This window comes from Dinoponera quadriceps, unplaced genomic scaffold, assembly GCF_001313825.1.
Source record: "Dinoponera quadriceps isolate SergipeBrazil2010 unplaced genomic scaffold, ASM131382v1 scaffold167, whole genome shotgun sequence".
NCBI classification, from domain to species: Eukaryota; Metazoa; Arthropoda; class Insecta; order Hymenoptera; family Formicidae; genus Dinoponera; species Dinoponera quadriceps.
In genome coordinates, this window is record NW_014554365.1 from 139689 (window position 1) to 161336 (window position 21648).

General features: G+C 48.7%; 1 protein-coding gene across 1 annotated transcript in view; it reads left to right on the forward strand.

The window, feature by feature from the left end:
- The first annotated feature begins 2593 nt into the window (after positions 1-2593).
- LOC106747442 (hemicentin-1) overlaps positions 2594-21648 on the forward strand; it is a 40304-nt gene continuing 21249 nt past the window's right edge. Inside the window, exons 1-2 of the mRNA XM_014624958.1 lie at positions 2594-4972; positions 20432-20598. Of these exons, the coding sequence (XP_014480444.1) occupies positions 4927-4972; positions 20432-20598 (213 nt within the window). The 5' untranslated portion in view covers positions 2594-4926. The remainder of the gene's footprint in view (positions 4973-20431; positions 20599-21648) is intronic.

Here is a 21648-nt window from a genome sequence, read left to right on the forward strand (position 1 = left end):
GGGTTGTCCGTCGGTGCGTATACATTTGTACGATCTCCAAGTTAACAGCCCAAACACTGTGCAAATTAATATAAACGATGTAAAGAGACAACGTGATGACATAAAAATACATTAAACTGGTATGATGGTTGTGGGGAGGATCGCGGGACGAGCTATTCGTTGCGCCTTTGGCTTCTTTATGACATCAGAATCAATGACCGAGGATAAAGTAAAATATTGCCGCGCTATAGCACGAGGAATAACGGAAATTTACGTTTTTTCTCTCTTGTTTTTTTTTTATTGGAAAAAAAAAGCCGTCGAGTGGAGGATCAAGTGTAACCCCCTTAACGAACGTGACGCACAATCTGATAGCGCTCTGCGATCGGCTTACGAATACATAGTCGGCGCAACGGAGCGCGACGAAACAAAGCGGGGAAATTACACGATGCGAGGATACGGGGATGCGGTTGAAGGTGGAAAGGTACATCCACTTGAAGTCACGCCGACAATATTCGCAACACGTCGCGGAAAGCGCTGTAATGTGCTCTTACCTCTGACAAAGCGAATGCTAATCAAGTGGTGCTACTACGCGGAGTTTCCGCACGCATTAAAATTCATGGCAAATCGATATAACAATTAATCTCGGCACGCGCGCTGAATCGAGTCGTCGTACACGTCGGTAATCGATACCCGATGGAAGACAATCAAGATACAAGCCCGACGCGGAGAGATCACGGAGATACGGTGTTTCCTCGCGGCGAGGTATTGCTCCGGCGATTGCTTCATAAATTTACTCCGCGCCCCGATATCCCCAACGGATCGTTTCGTTGTTTATGAATCCTTACGAGGATCCACCCACCCGTACACACACACACATGTACGGTCCGGGGACCATCCGCTTTCTCGCTCCGTTAGTGAGAGAGTCATTGACGGAATGCAAAACCCGCGGCGATCGGTCTCGAGGAAAACCATCTTCAGGGCCGATCTTACCGTAATCGCTAGACGATATCGTAAAGAGACGAAGATCGCGAAAGGGATGGTTAATTTTCCCCGGACGAGAGGTATGGGAATACCCCCGGAATTCTTGGCGTGTCCTCGGAATGCTAGAGACGCGCGGGATATGCCTATTGATCTTTCCACGGTGGCTTTTCGAAGCGGTCGGTATAATCGGTGACGCGTGACTGCAGCCGAACACGGCTGCCAGCAGATCGCGTCGCCTCGAGCTTTTAACACGACGATAATTCCGTTCCGCCTTCCGCGCGTTTGTCCGCCGAGTTTCGCCGCGTTGGGAGGAGACGCGACGCGGTGTCTGCTTTTGTTCGCCGCGCGAGTTCGCGAAAGGTCCAGGAAAGTCGGGACTATTGAGAGCGGCCGGGGATTGCGTGCCAGAGGTCGGAGAAAAATCGAGTGAATGAACCTGTTGAAGAAGCGGAAAAAATTTTTCAAAAGCGAAGATGGGGATGTTCTTGAGAGAGAGAGAGAGAGAGAGAGAGACAATTTCGCTGAAAAATAAGCTCGGTTGGATCTACCCGACAACTTCCGTAAGACAGATGTTCGAAAGACATCCAAGAGACGTCCCAGAATGTTCGAGTATCCCTGGGACGTCTCTGGGATGTCTTTTGAACATTTGTGCTGCGTGGAAATGGACAACGAAAATAGAGTTTCTGGTTGTAACAATCAACTTTGGTTCATGAGGACTAGAAATTTGGTTGCCTTCAACGCGTGAAACGCGTTTGGTTGGCTATTGTTAGGTGGATCGAAGCAAATTCATTTCTCAGTGTGGTTGACGACGACTCTGCTCTTCCATCGATGCCAAATCTCGCCGCTCACCCGTCGTTATCCGCGCGAGTCAGCGACTTTCTTGCCGGAGGAACGCGATGACGGAACTTCTTCGAGGCCGCGCAGGCGAGGACCGCTCGGTGAAGTGGCGGTGAAACTCCGCCGCGAGAAACCTCGGCGACCAGCAGTCAGCACGGATAGACCGACGATCGCCGGTGCTCGGAGGTCGCGCAAGAAGATGACAGGGGCGGCACTCCATTATCGTTCTGTAACTCCTTTTAATTATCTCGGCCATAAGTTATAACCGGATTCGCGCTTTTTCGCGTCCTTATCGGGCCAGAGCTGCGATTTTCTCCCGGCGTCGGCGAGCAGAAGAGGAAAAAAGGAGGAATGAAGGAAGAGACGGCGGGTAGGGGTAAGTGAGGAAGAGGTCGACGATGGAACAAGGAGGAGAGGAACAAGGCGTAGAGGCAGCAACAGCGGAAGAAGAGGAAGAAGCGGTGGAAGAGAAGAAGAACTGGTAGAAGAAGAAGAAGAAGAAGGAGAAGGAGGAGGAAAGGGGGATGCGCACGAGATAGGCGACGGGGTAAAAGGGTGGTGGCTCGCGCAGAGGGTGGGGAAACGGTCTGATATACAACCGAGCTATGGGAGGAACTCGCGCGCGCACACACGCATACGTAGACAGAGAGCGGCGCGCACACACACGCGCACACCTACCCCCACACGGACGAACACGGGCGCACACAGGCGCAGTTCCACGGGCTGAACGGGGCGGCTGCGTGCTCGACGCCCGAGTGGCGCTCGCGCAATGTAGTCCCTCGGCTATCCTCGACGCGGGAGCATCGCCGTTTCGAAAGAGCCGCGACCTTCTCCCCGTCGCGCGCGCGTTCCTGCGAAGCGGTGTCAGGGGGCGAGAAGTTCGCGCGAGAGGGGCCTCTCTGCACGGACCCCTATCGCGACACGACATGGTACCGCCGCAACTCCGACCCCGTAGTTGACGCGGACGTCGCTCTCCCGTGCGCAACCCCCGACCTCACCCGGACCGTTTTCGCGGACCGTTCTCCGGGAAAGAGAGAGAAACTCTCGCAGAGTGCGTGACGCGCGGGCCGTCTTCGTAGGATTCGCGAGCCCGTGATAGTGTGACAGCACAGTGATAGCAGTCAGGTGGTGTAGCAGTGTTCCGCGAGCGTCGGTCGGATGATCGGATCGGCGGGGTCTCGAGCGTCCAACGAGGGGCGTTCGATCGCGATTGCTGCGAGATCTCGGAGAGCTGGAGAACGCGAGGCGTCGGGTGTCCCGGGATCCCGCGGAAGCTTCGTGAGGGAATAACCGAGCGACTGTTCAGCAATAATAATAAATACTCCACACTGCCCTGCACACCTGAGAAGTTCCGGAGGAAAGCTAAATTCTCGTCCCCGTAGAGGACAGCGACGAGTGATTGCGAGAGAGATATCGTCGATCGTGAAGTGCGTTCAGTGCGAAAAGTCGTTCCGTCGCAGCCGTATTCCGTCCCACGGTGCTCCGCTTCGCCGAGCGGAAATTCCGCGCGAAGCTGCAGTCGTTATTAAAGAGCACCGTTTCTCGTTCTCGCATTTAAGAACCGTCACTACCATACTCGACTGCCGTGCCTCCTTCCTCTCCTCCCCCCTTCCCTCTCGCTGGAGAACGGCCAGGGCAAGGTGCGATAGGAGCAACACCGGTCCGATCTACGCGGATCCAACGGATCATCGGGGAGGGTCAGCCGATGGAGGGTGCTAAAGTTAAAAGCCGCTCGTAAAGCGTGTCATCTCTCGCGGGTGCCGCTATGCTGTCGCGGTACGAACCGGGGCTCGTTTACCTGGAGCGCGACAGCGCAACGTTGATGCATTATTGAAAAGCTGCGGAAAAATCCGCGGAAAATTCCCCCTGTGGATCGAGAGGGAGATCGAGAGTGCTCCACCATAGACGTCGCGAGCGACAGCTGTAGAGGAGAGCTACAAAAGAAGGAGAGAAAGAGAGAGAGAGAGAGAGAAACTAAGCGAGATCCCGTCGGATTCTCTTCATTTGTGATCGGTGAAGCGCGCACCTTCACAGTCCGAATCGCGGCTCGTCGCTCGCGCGAGAAAGAGAGAGAGAGAGAGAGGGAAAAATCAGCCGAGTTCGGAAATATGCGGCGGGGTCGCGCGGGCGGGGAAAATACACGGTGGAATGATCGATGGAACGTCCGGTGCGTCGTGTAGATTGCATTAATAACGAGTCGCGCCTAATGCATATCGCGAGCGATCCTACGGTCGCCGATGTAGCGCGAGACCGGGCATAGCACAGACGGAGCTTAGCGAGGCTTAGCGAGGCGCGAACGAGACGGGCTCCCCCCTCCCCCCGCGCATCAATCAATATGGATCGCCCGGCAGTGTAATTTCGGTCGGAAGAGTGAGTGATAAGAGTGATGCGGCGATCGCTTGAGTGCTACGGTGATAAGACCGACGCCCCGCGCCGATAACGCGGGTGAAAGTTCAACGCGAGATTAGCAGAGACCGTTGGCGCGCCGCGATATCGGACGCGCCGGGGGAAAAGAAAACAAGCCGGGCCGCGCGACAGTAGATAGTCACTCGGCGTAACGATTGAGCAACGTCGACGGACCGTTGACCCGTCGAATCGGAGCGACTCGCCGGATTGTATAATCCCTCCAAAAGCCCGGCGTCTCGGCTCGGCCGATTCTCAGGGCGGCGCGTTTCCGCGTCGGTGGGCTCGTCGTAATCCGTGAATCGAGGCGAGATCTGGCGTCCCCGTGGAAATCGGTCCGCGATTACGACGACCGAGTTGCTCGAGCAGTGACCGCGGCTCGATTTAACGCGTTCTCGACGAGGGAGGACTAATTAAGCGTGACGCTTCCTGGTCCGCGCGACGAAGTATAATAAGACAGGATACGGCGCATTCTCACGCACACATACGCATACACGTACACACGCGTATAGTTGGTGCCGAGTGGCTGTGCATGGATCCACGGTGGCTCCGGGTGATTCCGTCGGCACCGGTCGAGAGTACGTGGAATGTCACGATCGCGTCGACAGACGCGGAATGTGCTAGTGCATCCTCCCTCCTTCGGCAACTAGCGTCTCCTAAAAACGATTGAGATGCGCCCGAGATAGTATATGTCAGTATGTGAATGAGCCACGCCGGGGAAAAGCGATGTCTACTTCTCTTCCCACACTCGTCTGTTTTATCATTTGTTTTGGTAAGTACACGTCGCGCGCGTCCTCGCATTGTCAAATACACGCGTGAATTAACGCGGGACGCGAATCGTCGCGGAAAAAACGCGTGGTAGAAACGCTGTAAAATTTGATGAAACGCCCCGATAAAACCCCTTCGTTCTGTTTGTGTGTGTGTTCACCGGCAGCGAAAATATCAGAAACATCGAGAAAGAGAGAGAGCGAATTGACATCGTGTACAACGCGTTTAAACGGCAATTCCGGGCTTTCGGGCGCGTATACAAATATCGGCAAAATCCAGACTCATAATTGTCCGGTTACATCAAACGGATCGCGATTCTCGAGCTATTGATACGCTAATATCCGTTGCATTCGCGTTAATTGCACGCGCAATTATTGAGGCACCTAATAACAGCGGCATATTACCTGGCTTTAGCGCCCCTCCCCCTCACCGTTGCACCAGTTACGTTACATTTAAGTCCCAGGCACGTATGTCCCAATTAATGCGCCGTTGATGCAGTCAAGTGGCCTGTGGGAGGCGAAAAGTCTTGTCGATCACCGCAACGCTACGTGCGGAAATAAACTGCACACATCGTATATACACTAATATGCGTGTGTGTCGCGCCGCTTTCGACGCGAATTTTCGCGAAAAATCAGGGGAAATACGTTGAAGGTGTGGCTTGAAATAATACACGTCCTGTGTATTGTAAAGCAGATTACATAAAACAATTTCAAAGAGTTACTATTATAAAACGTTGCGTTGAAACCGTTGGAGCGAAACGTTAAAATGGAAAATGCAAAAACATTGGGAAATAGCGCATTTAAAATTGTCAGACGTTGTGCGACATTTAATAACTTCGGAATATCGTATACAGCGTAGCCCGCAGCGCGGGACATAGAAAATAATAATTACAACAGACTATATCACAGCATTTGTAAATGTTGAATTAATTTCCGCGATATCACGCGGACGGAGAGAACGAAAAACTACCCTACGTTTCTTCGCACGGCTCGACCCGGCGAATTTCCGACGAATCGCAAACACGCGCGCGATACATTCGCGATACGTGTGTTTTCCGCTGTTTTCGGATTTTGATTTACAGATTTCACTTTGTGCTTTATTTGCAAACGTTTCACGACCTTCCCCGGTCACGGCCGGCCGTATCCCTCTCTTCTCGGGGAAGCAATTTAGCAACTCTTTCCTTTCATCTTCGAGATTTCACTTCGAGACGACGCTTCGATCACACGCGTATCCACACGCATTTCGTCGGGAATAGGTAATCGGAGGGGTCGAGATATCTCTTGAAAATACGCCGATACTTGGCACTCGCTGCCAAGGACGTAGATATCTGGAACTTTTCTGCGGAAATAACGCGCAGAAGGCATGGTTTCGCAAAGTTCGCGATCAGAATGCCGACGATAAAAAAGTACTTCAGAAAAGAGGACGCAGTCTGCGAACTTGGCGCTATTCATTTGAGAACTATAATCAGATACCGTCGACAGAGAAGAAGAAAGGAAGAAAGAGAGAGAGAGAGAAGCGGAGAAATACCGGGACGAAAACGTTTCAGATAAGTGTATACACACAGCTAGCATATCCGGACGCCTACGTTAATTTTCAGCGTGCGGAAATAAAAAGTCGCGATAAAGTGTATATTAATCGTCCGGCGTGCGCGCATAGTCGCGTTTATGCTGCGAATCGTTTTCAATTTTATGAAACTCGATATGACAGCGGCACGGAATTCGGGAACCGACGATAAAACCGAGTTCAGCCCCCGTTTCACTTTTGCCGATGGTGCGGTGCGAAATAACGGGCGTTCCGCTGGGGAGATCCGTGCGTGAAATAAAAAGAGCATCGGCTCTACGTGACAGCGCTTGCATATTTTAACAGAGCCGCATGTGGCTACGGCTGTTAAACTGCTCCGACCGCGCATACGTACCGCACAAATAAGGTAACTCTTGCCTCTAACGTCCGGGCGAGACTCGAGGAGCTCGCCTGGCTCTCGCGGCCGTCGCGATCGTCGTCGCGACGACTCTTTCCGAATTCTCAACGCCGCTCTGTGCTTGTGCAAACGTTGTTACCGAGCGTAAAAAAGTCATGCGAACGTCGTGGCGTCAATTACGATCATTTCAAAGGAGGTTAAGTAGTAACTCTCTCTCTCTCTCGCTCTATCCGAGGTAAAGGCTGGTTGAGATTTATTGAGTCGCTTAAGGGCCAAATCCATCGGAAAAGTCCCGCGGAGACGGGATTTACACGCGGGTAGACGTAGATGTAATTTCCGCCCTTATTCATCGTGAATCCGTGTTCGACGAAATCAACGTTGCCGTGAGAAGATGGAAGTTCCCACCTTCTTCTTTCTCTCTCTCTCTCAATTTTCTTCTTGCACGACTCGAAAGTCCACGTTTCGCCGAATATACGCGGCTCAATTAAAACCTGTTCAGAGAACGGGGAAAAAGAGAGTCGCGCGGCGGTATAGTGATGCTTAATGCTATTGCGCTCGGTGCGCTTTTTTCATAGCGAAGCGTGATTTTTTCCATCCTCGACACCGTGCGTTCGCTCTCTCTCTCTCTCTCTCCCACCCTCGTTCACTCGCTCGCTCGCTCGTTCATCCGTTTTCACACGTGACGGCGCAATTAAAAGCAACGACGGCGATGAACCGCGTATCGCGCCGTAGTCCGCCGTTAAAATTCAAATTTCAGTTAACTACTGTCGCACCGGCCGCGAAAGATGTAGTTTTAATTCAACCGCACTGAAACAGCGGCACGTAGCGCAGTTTATATTACCGCGATGGTGGAAAAAAAGAGAAGAAGGCGAGAAAAGGCGGCAAGCCGTCGCGTAACGAGAAATATGCGTTCCTTGATGGAGATTGCGCGGGACGAGAGAAAGAAAGAGAGAGAGAGAGAGAGAGAGAGAGAGCTGATTGAAAATTATTTGACGAGCCGAATTAATATTTCACTCGCGAATTACAACGACGTGCCGGCGCAACGGCGCAGCAGACGGTTACGGTATTAAGCTTAATTAAATAATCCCCGCTGGTTTTCTCGCTTAGCCCTTTCACATTGTCGAAAATAATTGGCCGTAACGCCGTGCCGTACGTGGCCGGATGCAATTAATTCGCTTGCCGCGCCGCCGTCGCGGTTTCGACGACCCTCTCTCGTCACGAAGCAACCGTAACCACGCGCCTGCCGTTCATCATGCTTCAGACGTTTATTATCTAACGACTCATTAACAGTCCTCTCTCTCCCTCTCTCGCTCTCCGCTCGCCATGATTCACGATTCACGCGACGCGTCCGTTATTAACGCCATCGGAAGGGGCGGATCGCCGCGCATACATATGGACCGTGTTAAAACTTAACGAGCCATATTACCGTGATGTAACCGGGTGTAATCGCGGATTATCGCGGCGACGAAGTTGAAGTTAGATAATACGCGGCCGACATATGTTCGCTCGTCGTCAACAGCGCGGAGACGGTGACGACGACGACGACACGAGGGCTTTTCTACGGCGCGTACGATGCGTTTACGCAGCCGTCGAGCTCGCAGAATTTACAGCGGGTCTTTATGGAGTCGGGGGAGAGAACTACGCTTCCCGCACATCCGCAGCGCCCCGCTTTATTAGCGGATTTCGCGGTGACGCTAACGAGACGACGAGCGCGCGAGATCCTCGAAAGCTCGATCGCAGACGACTTCGCTTGAGGTGGTCGGCTCGTTGAATCATTTTGGGGACTAATTCTTTCTTCCGTGCAATAATGACGGCGGCATATTGCTAGTGCGTTAGCCGCTCGCGGGAATAATAATAAGATGCGACGAAGAGTGAAAAGGGGAGGAATTATATGCACTCGTTCGTTCGCTCGCTCGCTCGCTCCTTGTATCGTCGATAAGAGATTAACGGTAACGCTAAAGGCCGCCGGCCGACAAGCAGCGGAGGGGTGGCGCGAGGTCGCGTAACACGTGCCAAACGCTACTTTCCATCGCTTCCACCTCGTTGAAGCATATACTGCAGCCGGGAGTAAAAACGGCCCGGAAAAGTTTTCGCGATAGTTACTACGCCCCCATCTTCCGTCGAGGGCTCCTCGGTCCCGGCTGTGCGGAAAGTCGAGCAACTTGCCGGCGAGCAGTGCATTAGGTAGATGGATAAACAGGCGGCAGAGATAGGTACACCCGCCGGTGCCGGGACGTTGGTTATGTAGGGAGATAAATGGACGAATGTGTACGAATCGTTCATTATGGCCCGTAGATTCGATGCACGAGATACGAGAGAGAGAGAGAGAGAGGGAAGAGCGCGGAATGAGGCGCCGATCGATCTTCACATAATTAGCTCGAAAGCAAGGCGAAAACAGCAGGGTGAGTTGCCTTCCCTCCTACCTTCCTCGTCTTTCTTTCGGTAACGTAATGAAACGAAATGCGAAACGACTGTGTTATTTTGTGAAAATTCCTTCCCTCGCGGCGATAGACCGCGGCGAATATATTCCATCCCGCGGGAGAGCTCGCTCGGAATATCACCGCGCTTTGAACTCCGCGGAATTAAACGAAACTAACGGCGATTATTCTCTTCACACGGGAAAAAAGAATTAGCCGTCCATATTATAATGTAACTGAAATCTAGTTATCCGACTCAGTTTTTAACCATGGGAGTTATGATGAAAAATAGGTAGACATGGACAAAAAGAATTGACGAAATTTCAGTTGTATCGTGCGGACTGCTAATTTTTGCCTGCGGAAGTTAGTTTTTAGCCGTGGGAGTTCGGGAAAGTGGTGCAGCGATTGCCAGTTTTGAGATGCATTTCTATTTTAATTTCTATTTCATTCGTTCTGTTTCATTTCTATTTTAACCCTTTTAGTGCCGACGATATATCGTCGTTCGCAACACTTGCGAAAAGTGCCAACGACGATATATCGTTGCGTTTTTGATGTTATTCGTATGATTTTCAACAAATATTGAAATACAATTGGCATTATTTTATTCTTTCTTTATTTTGTAATATTCTGCTTTTTGAATTTTGTAAATATCATTTTTAGTTTAGTTTTTATGACCTTTTTCCCGAACCTTAGCAAATTCGTCAAATTGGCTCGGTATTCTTCACATAAGTATGATACTTTTGCTCGGCACTAAAAGGGTTAAGTTCTCCAGACGCGAAACTGACATTTGTGGAATTCGATTTTTCTTTTTTTGTAAAGACTAGTCAAGATTTTACGTTACAAGAATACATAGTTATATATGGAAGGGTAAAATATATCCTGCTCGAAATAAAATATCGAATTGAATTAATGAAAATCACAGTAATTAATATTTACGTCATAATGATTGGCACAATTGCCATAGTGATTAACACTCATTAGAAATATGTTAAGGAGTCACAGGACCCTGACGAGAATAAAAATTAGATAAAATTAATAAAAATTAGGCAAAATTTGAGAAGCTGTAAAAAGCTGTAGGACTATTAACTTTTTATTATATATGTCTATTAAGTGCATTTTACAATATCTCAGTTAAAAAAATTTATGTTTCATAGTGAATAAAACATCACTGTGTCCATTTCAATTCTGTTCTGCGAAAGAATCATGCATTAAACGGTAACCATTTTTTACTTCAACCAGAACGTTCTGGAATCAATATAAATATATTTTTTTATTCACTAAAGTTATAGTTATTGGCTCACGGTCTTCAAAACTGTTATTTAGTTATTTATTTTATAAGCTCGAATTTTTCAGTGAAAAGATTAAATTAGATTTTTTATAACTCCCATTTTGGAAAATATTATTTCTTTCAGAATCTGCCCCGTGAATCGATAACTATAACTCTAATAAATAAAAAAATATATATTGATACTGATTTCAGATTCTATCGGAGCCGGGATGGTTATCATTGATGTATCATTCTTTTGTAAAACAAAATTGAAATGAACACAGTGTAATATTATATTCATCATAAAATCCATTTTTCTTTTTCAAGATATTGTTAAACGTGTTTAATAGACATACATAAGAAAAAAACTCACACTCTTATTAATTTACAACTTTTTGTAACTTTTATTATTTAAGTTGCTCTGCTAAATGATTTATTAGATAAATGCACTGTTCGCACACACATACATACCAATATATCGGTGGCCTCTGATTGCAACCTGAGTTAATTAACGCTGCAACTTAGCCTTCGCTTGCTCTTCGATCACTTTCTCCCTTATCATCAACAGCTGCGCATTCGGTGATAATAGCTAGTCTATTTTGCGTTTAAATGTGCCGATACGCTAATCACACTGTATCCCAGTCACTCTTCTTTTTTCCACAGTATCTCTTTTTTCACAGTACCTCTTCTTTTTTCTTCATTTTTTTCCCCTGTATAACGCGCAACGCTCGTGCGCTACGGCACGACTTACGCGAGAGCGTTTTCCCCGTAACGTCACACGAGCTAAGCCGTACTCTTAAGCCGACGTTTCTTCGTGTAACGGTTGAAATTAACAAAGCAGAACGAGACGCGAAATGTAAAAAGAAAGGAGAGTCGGGGATGATAATCCGATTATCGCGGCGTTCGTAACTTATATCTATCTACGCGCACTACGGGTATTAATTGTTACCGAGGAACCGAAAACGCCTCCTCTGCGCAATCGACCAAATAATTAGCAGTCGTCATTAACAATACAATGGCTAATTTGTGCCTAGCCGAATCTTTGGCACAGCGAGTCAACAGGCGAACAAGCAGGCGGGTGGACGGGCAGGCAGGCAAGCAGGCAGCTAAATTGGCCGATCCTCTCTAATCTCCAAACTAGATAGCGAACGATCTTCGATACGTTTCCGACGGTATATCGATCGATCAATCGAACGACGGACACACACACACTCGAATACGCTTTTCACGGGCCACTTCCGCCTCCCTCCTCGATCTCGTCTCCTTCTGCTCGCCGGCCGGCTGTAGGGCAGCTTGGGAAGAGCGAGGAGAGAGAGGAGCGAGAAAAAGTGAAAAAGAAATAGCAGGGGATCCGAGCGTCAGGAAACAAAGTTGGCTTATCCGGCCGCGGAAGGGAAGACGGAGGAGAGACGACGAACGGGAAATAGGATTTTGCGGCCGACTGGCCAAACCGGCCTCTGTCCTTCAATGTCCGAAAGAATCCACCCTCGGCTTGACGGACGAGCCGTGATAGCGCGCCGTGTCCTGGCGGGGCGGTTAGGGACTGAAATAATTATAACGGCCGCGACGAACCGGCCGTCCTCGAGCCGAGCCGGAACGCGGCTTTCTACAATTTCCGAGCGAACTGGAAATGACATCGATCCGATATCTAGTTCGCGAAAGAAAGGTGAAAGAGACTAATAGATCCGTCGTGCGCGCGGACACCCGTATTCCCGCCTTCTCCTCCATTAGTCCGCGACTCGAAGCGGCTCCAATTTTGGAATCGATCAGCTCTCGCGATGCGGTACCCCTCTCCTTCTCAATCTTTTCCTCTATCTATCTATCTATCTCTCGCTCTGTCATTCTTGCTCTCTTTCTCTCTCTTTCTCATCGCAGCATCGAGACGATTTCGTCGAAATTCCATCACGGGAGATCGAGAAGGCGACGATAATGCGCGCGACGGGCGGCACATCAAACCCGCGCGCAAAAATCATTCCTGTGGATTCGAGCGCGAAATTAATTTCCGGCTAGGATCACGGGTTGCCCCTCCCTCTCCCCTCTTCTCTACCACTATATGATAAACCTCTCTCGGGAACGCGTCTTTATCCTAAGGCGTCTCGTACGTTTAGTATATCTCGAGGACCGATCGGATCCTCTAGTTTACACACTGTATTTGCGACGGGCAAGCACGCGTAAATTGACGTCGAGGTTGCGGGTGACAAGGAATAACGTTTAAAATGTAAGTCCCCCTTTTTTCCCCCCCCACTTTTTTTTTATTTGTTATACATAAAAAATGAGACCTGTGAACGGAGAGAAGGAAATATCGCCGGGATATTTCTCCCTTACAACGCAGAGCGTCGAATTCGGGACGTCAAAATTAAACCGAATTTTAATAAAGCAAGATTATAGAATGACATCTGAAATTGACGATACGTAATGGAGGGAAAATCCGTGCTCGCAGTTTCCGGTACAAAATTAATTTCCGGCGTGGCAGAACAGCGCCCCGGCCGATCCGATAATCTGGTGGGGGGGGGGGGNGGGGGGGGGGGGGTGAACTCTTGTCTCAACTCCCTCCCGGCTAAAAGACCGTAAAACTCGATCCGCCGACGGGGTCGTTCGAATCGATAACGAGCCCATTGCGTCAACAACGTAGCTCCCCGCTAAGGAGATTTTAATCCGATCGCGTTTCACGCGTCGTCAGGAAGTGCGCTTAAATCACCGGCGTGTTTCGCTCTTTTACATTAACGATCACAACAACGATCGCCGATAAAGACGAAAAGCGCGGATGCGCCTCGGCGGCGCGAGGAGAATCCCTAAATTTATATTAATATTTGATCGTACAGGATGAAAGAGCCGGTAAGTGACGGCGATGTCGTGACTGGATGTAATAAGTTGATTACATTTCCACCTGTATAATTTAATTTGCATATGGAAAAAAAAATTATGAATAATTCGATATCGCCGTCTCGAGTCGACTCACACATGCGTGCATATTATACGTATATAAATATTAAAGCGTTCCATTTAGAGCGCGCCGAGTGCAATTTCGGCCCGTTTTATCTTAATCTGTATTAACGGTTGTCTCGAGCAGTCCTATAAAATGTATGCGATGTATTTTGCGATATAATTTACGAGGTGAAAATGTGTATAATTTACGATGTCTGCATTTATAAGACGCATATCTAGGATAACACGTGAAAGCAGATAGCCGATCGGGGAGAATAAATTCAGTCACAGACACCGACATCTAATTATCACAAGAAACGGCCAAGTATAGCTGTATATGCTCGAGATCGAAGCCGGCTGCAAAACGAAGAAGACGTTTATGGATAGTTCGCGTCACAGGTTCTAATTGAATACGTCGGCACGGGGATAAATATCGTCTCTCCGATTGGCGGGAATTTCGACGAAAAGGCGCTCGGGCTTTTCTCGCGTGGGACGCGAAAGAATTCGGATGGGAGAATGAATTTCGCGAGCATGGACGGTGTGCGAGCGAGCGATCTCGCATCGAACGTTTCGTCGAGAAGCGTGATGCTTGAACGCGCTGCCGGGACGCACTCAATGAGCGGCGAACGGCCGTAGAAGCCCCGCTCGTCACGGAAGTGCTCGCTGCCGGCGGAAAGTTTTGAAAGGCAATTACGGGGGTTATTTTATGACAATACGCGCCCGTGCTCTCGCGCGCGCGCCCCGCGACGTTACACGCCCGGGAAATCCATTCGTTTCGAAGTTCCCTATTATTCGGTGCGGCACGTCGCGCGTTGGCCAGTATTTCGAAAAGTTCGACGAAATTGCAGGTACGAAGAGAAACAGAGTGCGCCGGCGGCGATTATGCTTAATCCCCCGCCATCGATGAAGTTTGATATTACGCGCACGTCGACGTCGCCTTTAAACTTCGTGGCGCGCTTACGAAGCTGGAAGCTATTCCGCGTTAAAGCCGCGGATTAACCGCTGTCTCGCGGCGATGTTAAGAACGTGAAGAATGCGTCCGGCTTCCTCGGGCGCGAGCGGAAGTGCGACTCTGCCGGTGAACCGGATGCTTAGGATTTCGGGGGGATTCAACCGGGCGGCGTCAATCGCGGCCGAAATTTCACGCGACGCGGTCGACCGTGTTTTCGAAGAAACGAAGAGAATTCATCCGCTGGCGGAGCAAATTTTATACTGAGATTTTATATTAAGAATACCAATTTAAATTCCTTGTATTATCTTGCCGTAAGGACAAATTAGCAGATGTAGGAAAACACTATTTCGTTTCTGACGGCAAATTGACCTGTCTTGAGGGCAGATTCACTCGGTAAAATATTTTCCATCCCTATGACAACCGAATCCATCTCTGCTCTAATTATAAATAATTCGCTAATTTGGCTGTGCCAACGAAATTTTAATGTTGTCGCAACAAGCATGCGGTAGCAACGACGATTTTGCTGTCACAACGCCAAAATTATTTGTCTGCTTTTTCCGCTGAATGTAGACAATATTTCTGGTAGAAACGTAGACAATGCTTTAAGAATGTGATTAAGGTAATAAAAGGGAAATAATGAATGATATCTTTTGTTGTCTGTTTCTACAGTTAGATTTTATCCGATGGCAACAGTTATTGCTATTTTTGCAGATTTTCGCAGCGAAATTTTACTGATTTGCCGCGTTATACTTGTAAATATGACCAGTGAGTATCAACAGCTTCTCAATGATAATACATTGATTGCACCTTCGAGTGTACCTCTACCTCTTATCACGAGCTCTCGTACACAGGTTGACTAATCGTGCAATTTTCTGCGTCTCGCGTTACGGCCGGAAAATCGAAATTTCCATCAAGATTTACCTTCGGTGGATACTTTCCTATCGACGCGACGAATAACATCTTGCAGCGTAACATCGGACAGCGAAAACGAGCCGAGCTCCAACCCCCTTTTCTCGTGCTTCCAAATACCGCGGCTGCTGACAACGCGCGAAAGTAGAGCAGATATCTTCGTCTCCGTTGGAAGTGAACTCCGGCACGACGGTGAGAGCGCACGCAATTCCGTGCTAAACTCGCCCTGAGCAGCTCGCGCACAGCGCCGGAAATTCGCGGCGCACGGCTGTCTGGCTTTGTGAGCCACTTGACGAAATATAATTCGCAACTGAGAAAGCGCTTGCCCGCTGACACCGGGCTGATCCGGAAGTGCAATTCAGAGTTCGCGATTGTTCGTGCGTGCACCCCGGGTATTTGCGCCGCGCTGCCGTCGGCGCTGTGCAATTCCGCGTCTTAATCAAGAATCGCGGCATTCGCGTAAGAGTAAGCGGGCGGATCACGTGAGACGGATTAATTATTTTCAAACGATCGAAGACGGAAGAATTGCGCGCTATGTTATCTGAGAACGCGCGCGTGCGAGCACGGCGACTCGCTGGTACTCGTGTTTTCAAGCTACGCCGGAGATTTATGCTCGTGTGCACTCTCTTTCGCCATTTTCCCTGGAAACAAGAGAAGAAGAAGAAGAGGGGAGAAGTAGAGAAGCAGAAATTCACCGTACGTTCGTGTACAAGCCGCATCGTGTAAGCGCGCATTCATTTCTTCAAAAAGTAAAGAGACGCGGTGAGTTTCGATGGGAGGTATTTCGGGGTATACCTTTATTAATGAGGTAGAAAGATAATTAATTAATTTGCGCTTTAATAGTCACAATTACGCGTTTCACGCGAAAACGAGCTGCCTTGCTGCGGCGTTTTAAAATTGCGGAATGGTGATATTAATAAAAATCTAATAAGGGAAATAATATATACGGATATTCTCTGTTGGATGCGCGCACATTAACGGTAATTTGATAATACGGGATAATGCGAACGGCTGTACTCGGCCAAATATTACATCGCGCGGACGTGCAGCTGCGGTACGCGCGCACCGCCACTGACGACTACGACTCGCGCGATCTCGCCATTCGCGCGAGTTTCGAAGCGAAATGAAAAAGAACAAGCGCGATATCGACGGCACGAATACTCGTTATTTCCGTGTTTGTTATTCCGGCTGCGACGTTTGTGTCGCCTTTTATGTCGCGGTGAAACGACTTTACGTCGAAAATTGTAGTTAATCAAAGGCGGCCGCGTAGCCGGGGTTAACGAAATCCAGAGTGACTGAAAACAAAATTGGTTGAAACCGGGGCCACGCATTCTCAAAGCACGGCCCCCGCGTTTTTCAGCGAAATTCCCGCAACGTCAATCCGTATATTTTTCCTTTTTTCACCTGCATTTATTCCTCGCTCCCGCCATCTCTCTCTTTTTCTCTTTCTCGCGCACACATGAACACACACATATACACACGCGCGTACATACGCTCACCTTTTTTTTTTCTTTCAACGAACGTTTTCGATACAAAAATACGGTTTCCTCGGAAAAAGGATATTTTGCAAATGGATTTACAAAAAACTACTGTCGCGCGCCAGGAAAGAAGCCCGCACGCGCTTCGACGGAGTATTTCCCGAGCGCCGAGCGAATTTGCTGCGTATTCTCCGCAGTCGAATTCAAACGATACAACACGCGAGATATCGATCTCACGAGATCGTTAACGTGATCTCAATCCCGGCAACGCGTCGTAATCCGAGAGAGGTTCGAGGCACGCGACGTTTTGCGCGACTATCGATAGGGACGGCCGATCGTCGCCGCGGATTTTCTAGCCGCTGCGCGTATGCCAGGCCTGCGGGCACTTTTTCCACTGTTTCAGGGATCTCGCCGACTGCTGTTCCTACTCCTTTCGTTTCACAGCATCTTGGCTGCGTTCATTTCGGGTGCTCACGCGCTGTAAACGTTCTATCTATCTCTTTTTATCATGCAACGAACATTAAGCGCCATAAAAGCCTTAACATTTACTAGACTTAGTGTAGACAGCGGTATTTTTCGATCATACGCAATGAATCGACCATATTCATGCATCATGGCTGTTGTTGATTATTTTTCGAATCGGTAAGGATACTCCAAATCAGCAGTCATGATGCACGAACACGTCGATTTATTACGTATGATCGTACCGGCGGTAACAATAAAAATTATTTTTGGAAAAATTGCGCGCACATAAACGATGTAAAACAAAATTATTTTCTGAAATCTGCGAAAAGACGCGAAAACAATCTCTAGCCACGTACATCAAGTAAGAATGATATTTTCAGGATTTCTGAGGACGATTATTTCAAATTTGTAACCGTTATTGCAAAATTCAAAGTGGCGGATCCCAAAGTAACGAGTAAAATAATTAGAACTGGGATCTGCCGTGTTACACTTTTAGGTCCGGAATTTCCATTTGGGGTTTTGCCGTGATGACTACAAATTTGTAGCCGGCACCTCCGAAAACTGTCATTACAAACTGAAAGTAAACGTTTCCCTTCGCAGGAAGAATTCAACCATTCCGATATTGATTCCCGCCGTAGTAAATGGAGCCGCAAGGTGGTTAAACAGCGGGGCGAGCAACGTCGCCAAATCCCCGTACGATTTCCAGCTGATGTGGTCCCTCCGATTGAGCGTCTCATGTCTCCTGCGGGAGATGCTGCGAAACGAGAGGAGTGGGAAGTAGCTGGGATCCCTGAAACAGTGGAAACTGTCCGCGTGCGGCTCGTATAGACGGTCCTCCTCTTCGACGAGGACGGTTGATTTCAATGGAATGATCTCGTGTGCCGTTTATGCGGGAAAGAAAGAGAGGCCTGATAGCGTGCGATACGTTTTAGCAGCTGGTGAATGCACAGTGTATATGCGTGTCGGCGGCGTGTCGCACACCATCGCGCGGATTTCAAGGGAAATCCGGGCTGTACCTATAACACCCCGGCCGTTGCCGTCACGAAAAGGAACGTTACCGTCACGTCAAGATATAATGTGATGTATTTAAATAGGGGGCTACGTAGCCGCACGCGAGAACTTTCACATGCGCGCGACTGACGTGACGCGACAATCCGCGAGACGTTGATGCTACGTACAATCTCTCCCCCTCTCTCTCTTTCTCCCTCAATGACGTGATGGGAACGTTAACGGAACGCTGATGCCCGGAGTTTCCGTCTAACGTTAAAGCGTCAGTCGTCAAGTGGCCGCCGCCTCCTCCTCCTCCGTGGAAAGTGATGCATCGCAAATCCGTCGAAAGTTGGCCGGTACTCAAAGTGTCCCGCGGGCGTCGACTTAACGCGTGCACCGGGAATATCCCTCTCGTCGACACGGTCCACGGACCGTGTTGCAAAGAGTCACACAGGATATTCAATTATTATTTAAGTTAACGGTTGTCCGTACGCAGTTGGATTTCGCGCCGGAGGCGAAAACGACGGAACACCTGCGACACAGGTGTCGGGTGTCGTTATTCTCGTCGCCGTGGCGCAGTTCATGTAAACAAAAACGAACGAATAATACGTGGGTATACACGAGGGGGTGACGATCAGACGATCTGTATCTAATGATAGAGAATTCTATCTTTCTATCGTATGCGCCGCGTGGGAAACGCTCGAGCGGATTTACGCAGGCCTGCGTTAATAAATGCGATTCCAGTGCTCGTCACCGGTGTTCTTCTCCTACCAGACGGAATTCCGCCCGGAATCGTAAATCGTCGAAAATGGAATCAATATCGTGAAAAATTCACTCGACGCGGAGGCTCGTTAGCGATCCGCCTTCCTGCAAGAGCGCGATTAAGAATTCACTCGTACTGCAGAGACCACCGCAAATCCAAGTGTGTAATTTCACGTAGTCGCTTTTCGCGCATTTGTACGCGCGTTAATGCTATGATTTTACATATATAAGTATGTAAAAATTACACACGTGGATTTGCCGTGTAATTCTTACCTACTTATGTGTGTAAAATTGTAATTTTCATATACTTATATGTGTAAAATTACACTAATAACACGTGTAAATTACAAATGTGTGAAAAAAGATTACACGAAGTGTGTCTTAAGTACTTTTATACATTAATATGATCTTTTTTATTGATTAAGGATTATTGAAAATGGTATAGGTACCAAGCGATATACAACGTTACCACGTGAAATGGACGTAGTTTAAGCTGGGTATACATTCGAGCGAACGAACAGCGAATTCAAACATTCGCCGTTAAGGTTCGGAAAATGTGTACACCTTAACGAAACATCCATGTGAACGTCCAGCGAACGAATAACGAACGAACGAATAAGGGAGTGCGAACGTTCGTTGTTCGGAAATGTGTACGCCTTAACGAAGGGAACGTTTGATTCGTGTTTGGGCCGAATCGCTTTTAAGAGAATAGGACGAAGGAAGTTCGTGAACTTCGTCAGCTCCGACGGTTAGCTAAAATCGACTATGATTTGCTTGTATTTTTAGATTAAAAAATATATACCAACAATAAGACGGTATACCTGAGGTTAAAATGCTGTAAGTGAGATAACCCGTTAGGTACGCACTCGCTCTGCGATCGTCCGTATTCAGCTGGCGCAATTTGTAAATAACACACAACAGTAATCGCGAGAAGGAACACGGAGAAAACAAATTTGCTGGAACAGCAAATCGTTGGTTAATATAGTGATAGTAAAACAAATTCGTTTGTACAGCAGGAAAGTTTGGTAAGAATATTAATTACTATTTACTGAATACATGGGCAGCAAAATAATTTGGTCGTACTAAATTTCACTGCTGTCGCTACGACGTTTCGCTACAACGTTAGAATCGTTCTTTCGTGTAACAAATTTTCTGGCTGTCACTATATTAACAAATAATTTGCTGTTCCGACAAAACTTTCCCCGTCGAAAAATCAGTGCGGATGCGAGATGTCCGCGAAAACAATGAAAGATAAAGGATCCGCGCGGCCGACTGCCGCGTCCTAAAGCCGCGATTTTTTGTCACGGCCGACAGCTTTGCACTTCCCCCCGCTTGAGAAGATAATCGCATAATCGCTGAAATGATCGCTTCTGCTTCCAGGTGGTATAGCGTCATGCTTACGAAACTTTCGGACCGATTTTCTGGAGGAATGGCCGACGCCGGGCACCGGGCCCCACTTCGACACCTCCATGCAATCGAACTTCACCGGGTTGGTGGGGAAGACGGTGCATCTCGTGTGCAAGGTGAAGAACTTGGGGAATCGAACGGTGAGCCATCGAAAAATCCATCGTCGTCCGGTTCGTGACCGGGAGCGCTATTTCTCAGCCCTGAAAAAGCGGACAGAGCGCGCGTCCGCCGCGCTATCCACCCTGCCCTTCCTCCCCCTCCCTCTGCCGCTTCGCACTGCTGTTGAATAATTTAAGAATAGGGCCGCACGAACGACCTTGCGACCCTTCCACGCGATCGTAACGGATACTTTAACGGCGCGTCACGTCGCCAGATTCCGCCGGCCGTTCGACGCGCGGAGACGTTGTCGTTAAACGACTTTCTAATCGATCGACGGCCCACGGAGAGGATGCGACTGGCATTCTCGGGCTCCGGGATGAGAGTAAGGTAAAAATGCCACTGCCTGTTCGTATTTAAGGACCAAAACGTCCACGAGAATATCCAGAATTAGGTTCGTGTTCAGGCACTTTTACCTCACAAGTGAAATAGTAACAAGCGCAAAGAAAAAGAAACAAAAAACACCACGGATAACCGAGTTTCGTCTCCTCCGGCTCCCTCTTTCAGCCGAGCTTTTATCAAAAGAGTACTTTAATCTGGGAACCGAGAGAGGTCCTGTCTTGACGAAAGAATCGTAATACGTCGAGTGACATCTTATCGGTGAGCTCTCGAGCGTTTAATCGGCGGAGATTACCGAAACCGGCTCGTAAATCCGGTTTCATTCGCGCGTATTTATCGAGAAACTTCCCCTTTTTAACGCGTTTTTACCCCGCTGTTTTTTACACACTCGAACCGCTAATTACAACGATGGCATTCACGAGCGCAACGAAAACGAGCGCATTTCTATGGGGCCCCGCGTTCCGCTTATGAAATATAAAATCGCCGTTCTTACACGGCTGAAGCCCGGGTGGCGCGCAGTTCGTCCGACGTAAATGGGGCTATTAAATAAACATTACCGTTCCTTCATCGTGCACGGTGCCGGCGTCTCATGAAAAAGGCAAGCGATGTTAGCGTTTATGTTCTTGCATTATAAACCGCTCTTCTTTCTTCTTCTTGTGCACCGAGCGGAAGTGTTCATTTCTCCCCCCCCCCCT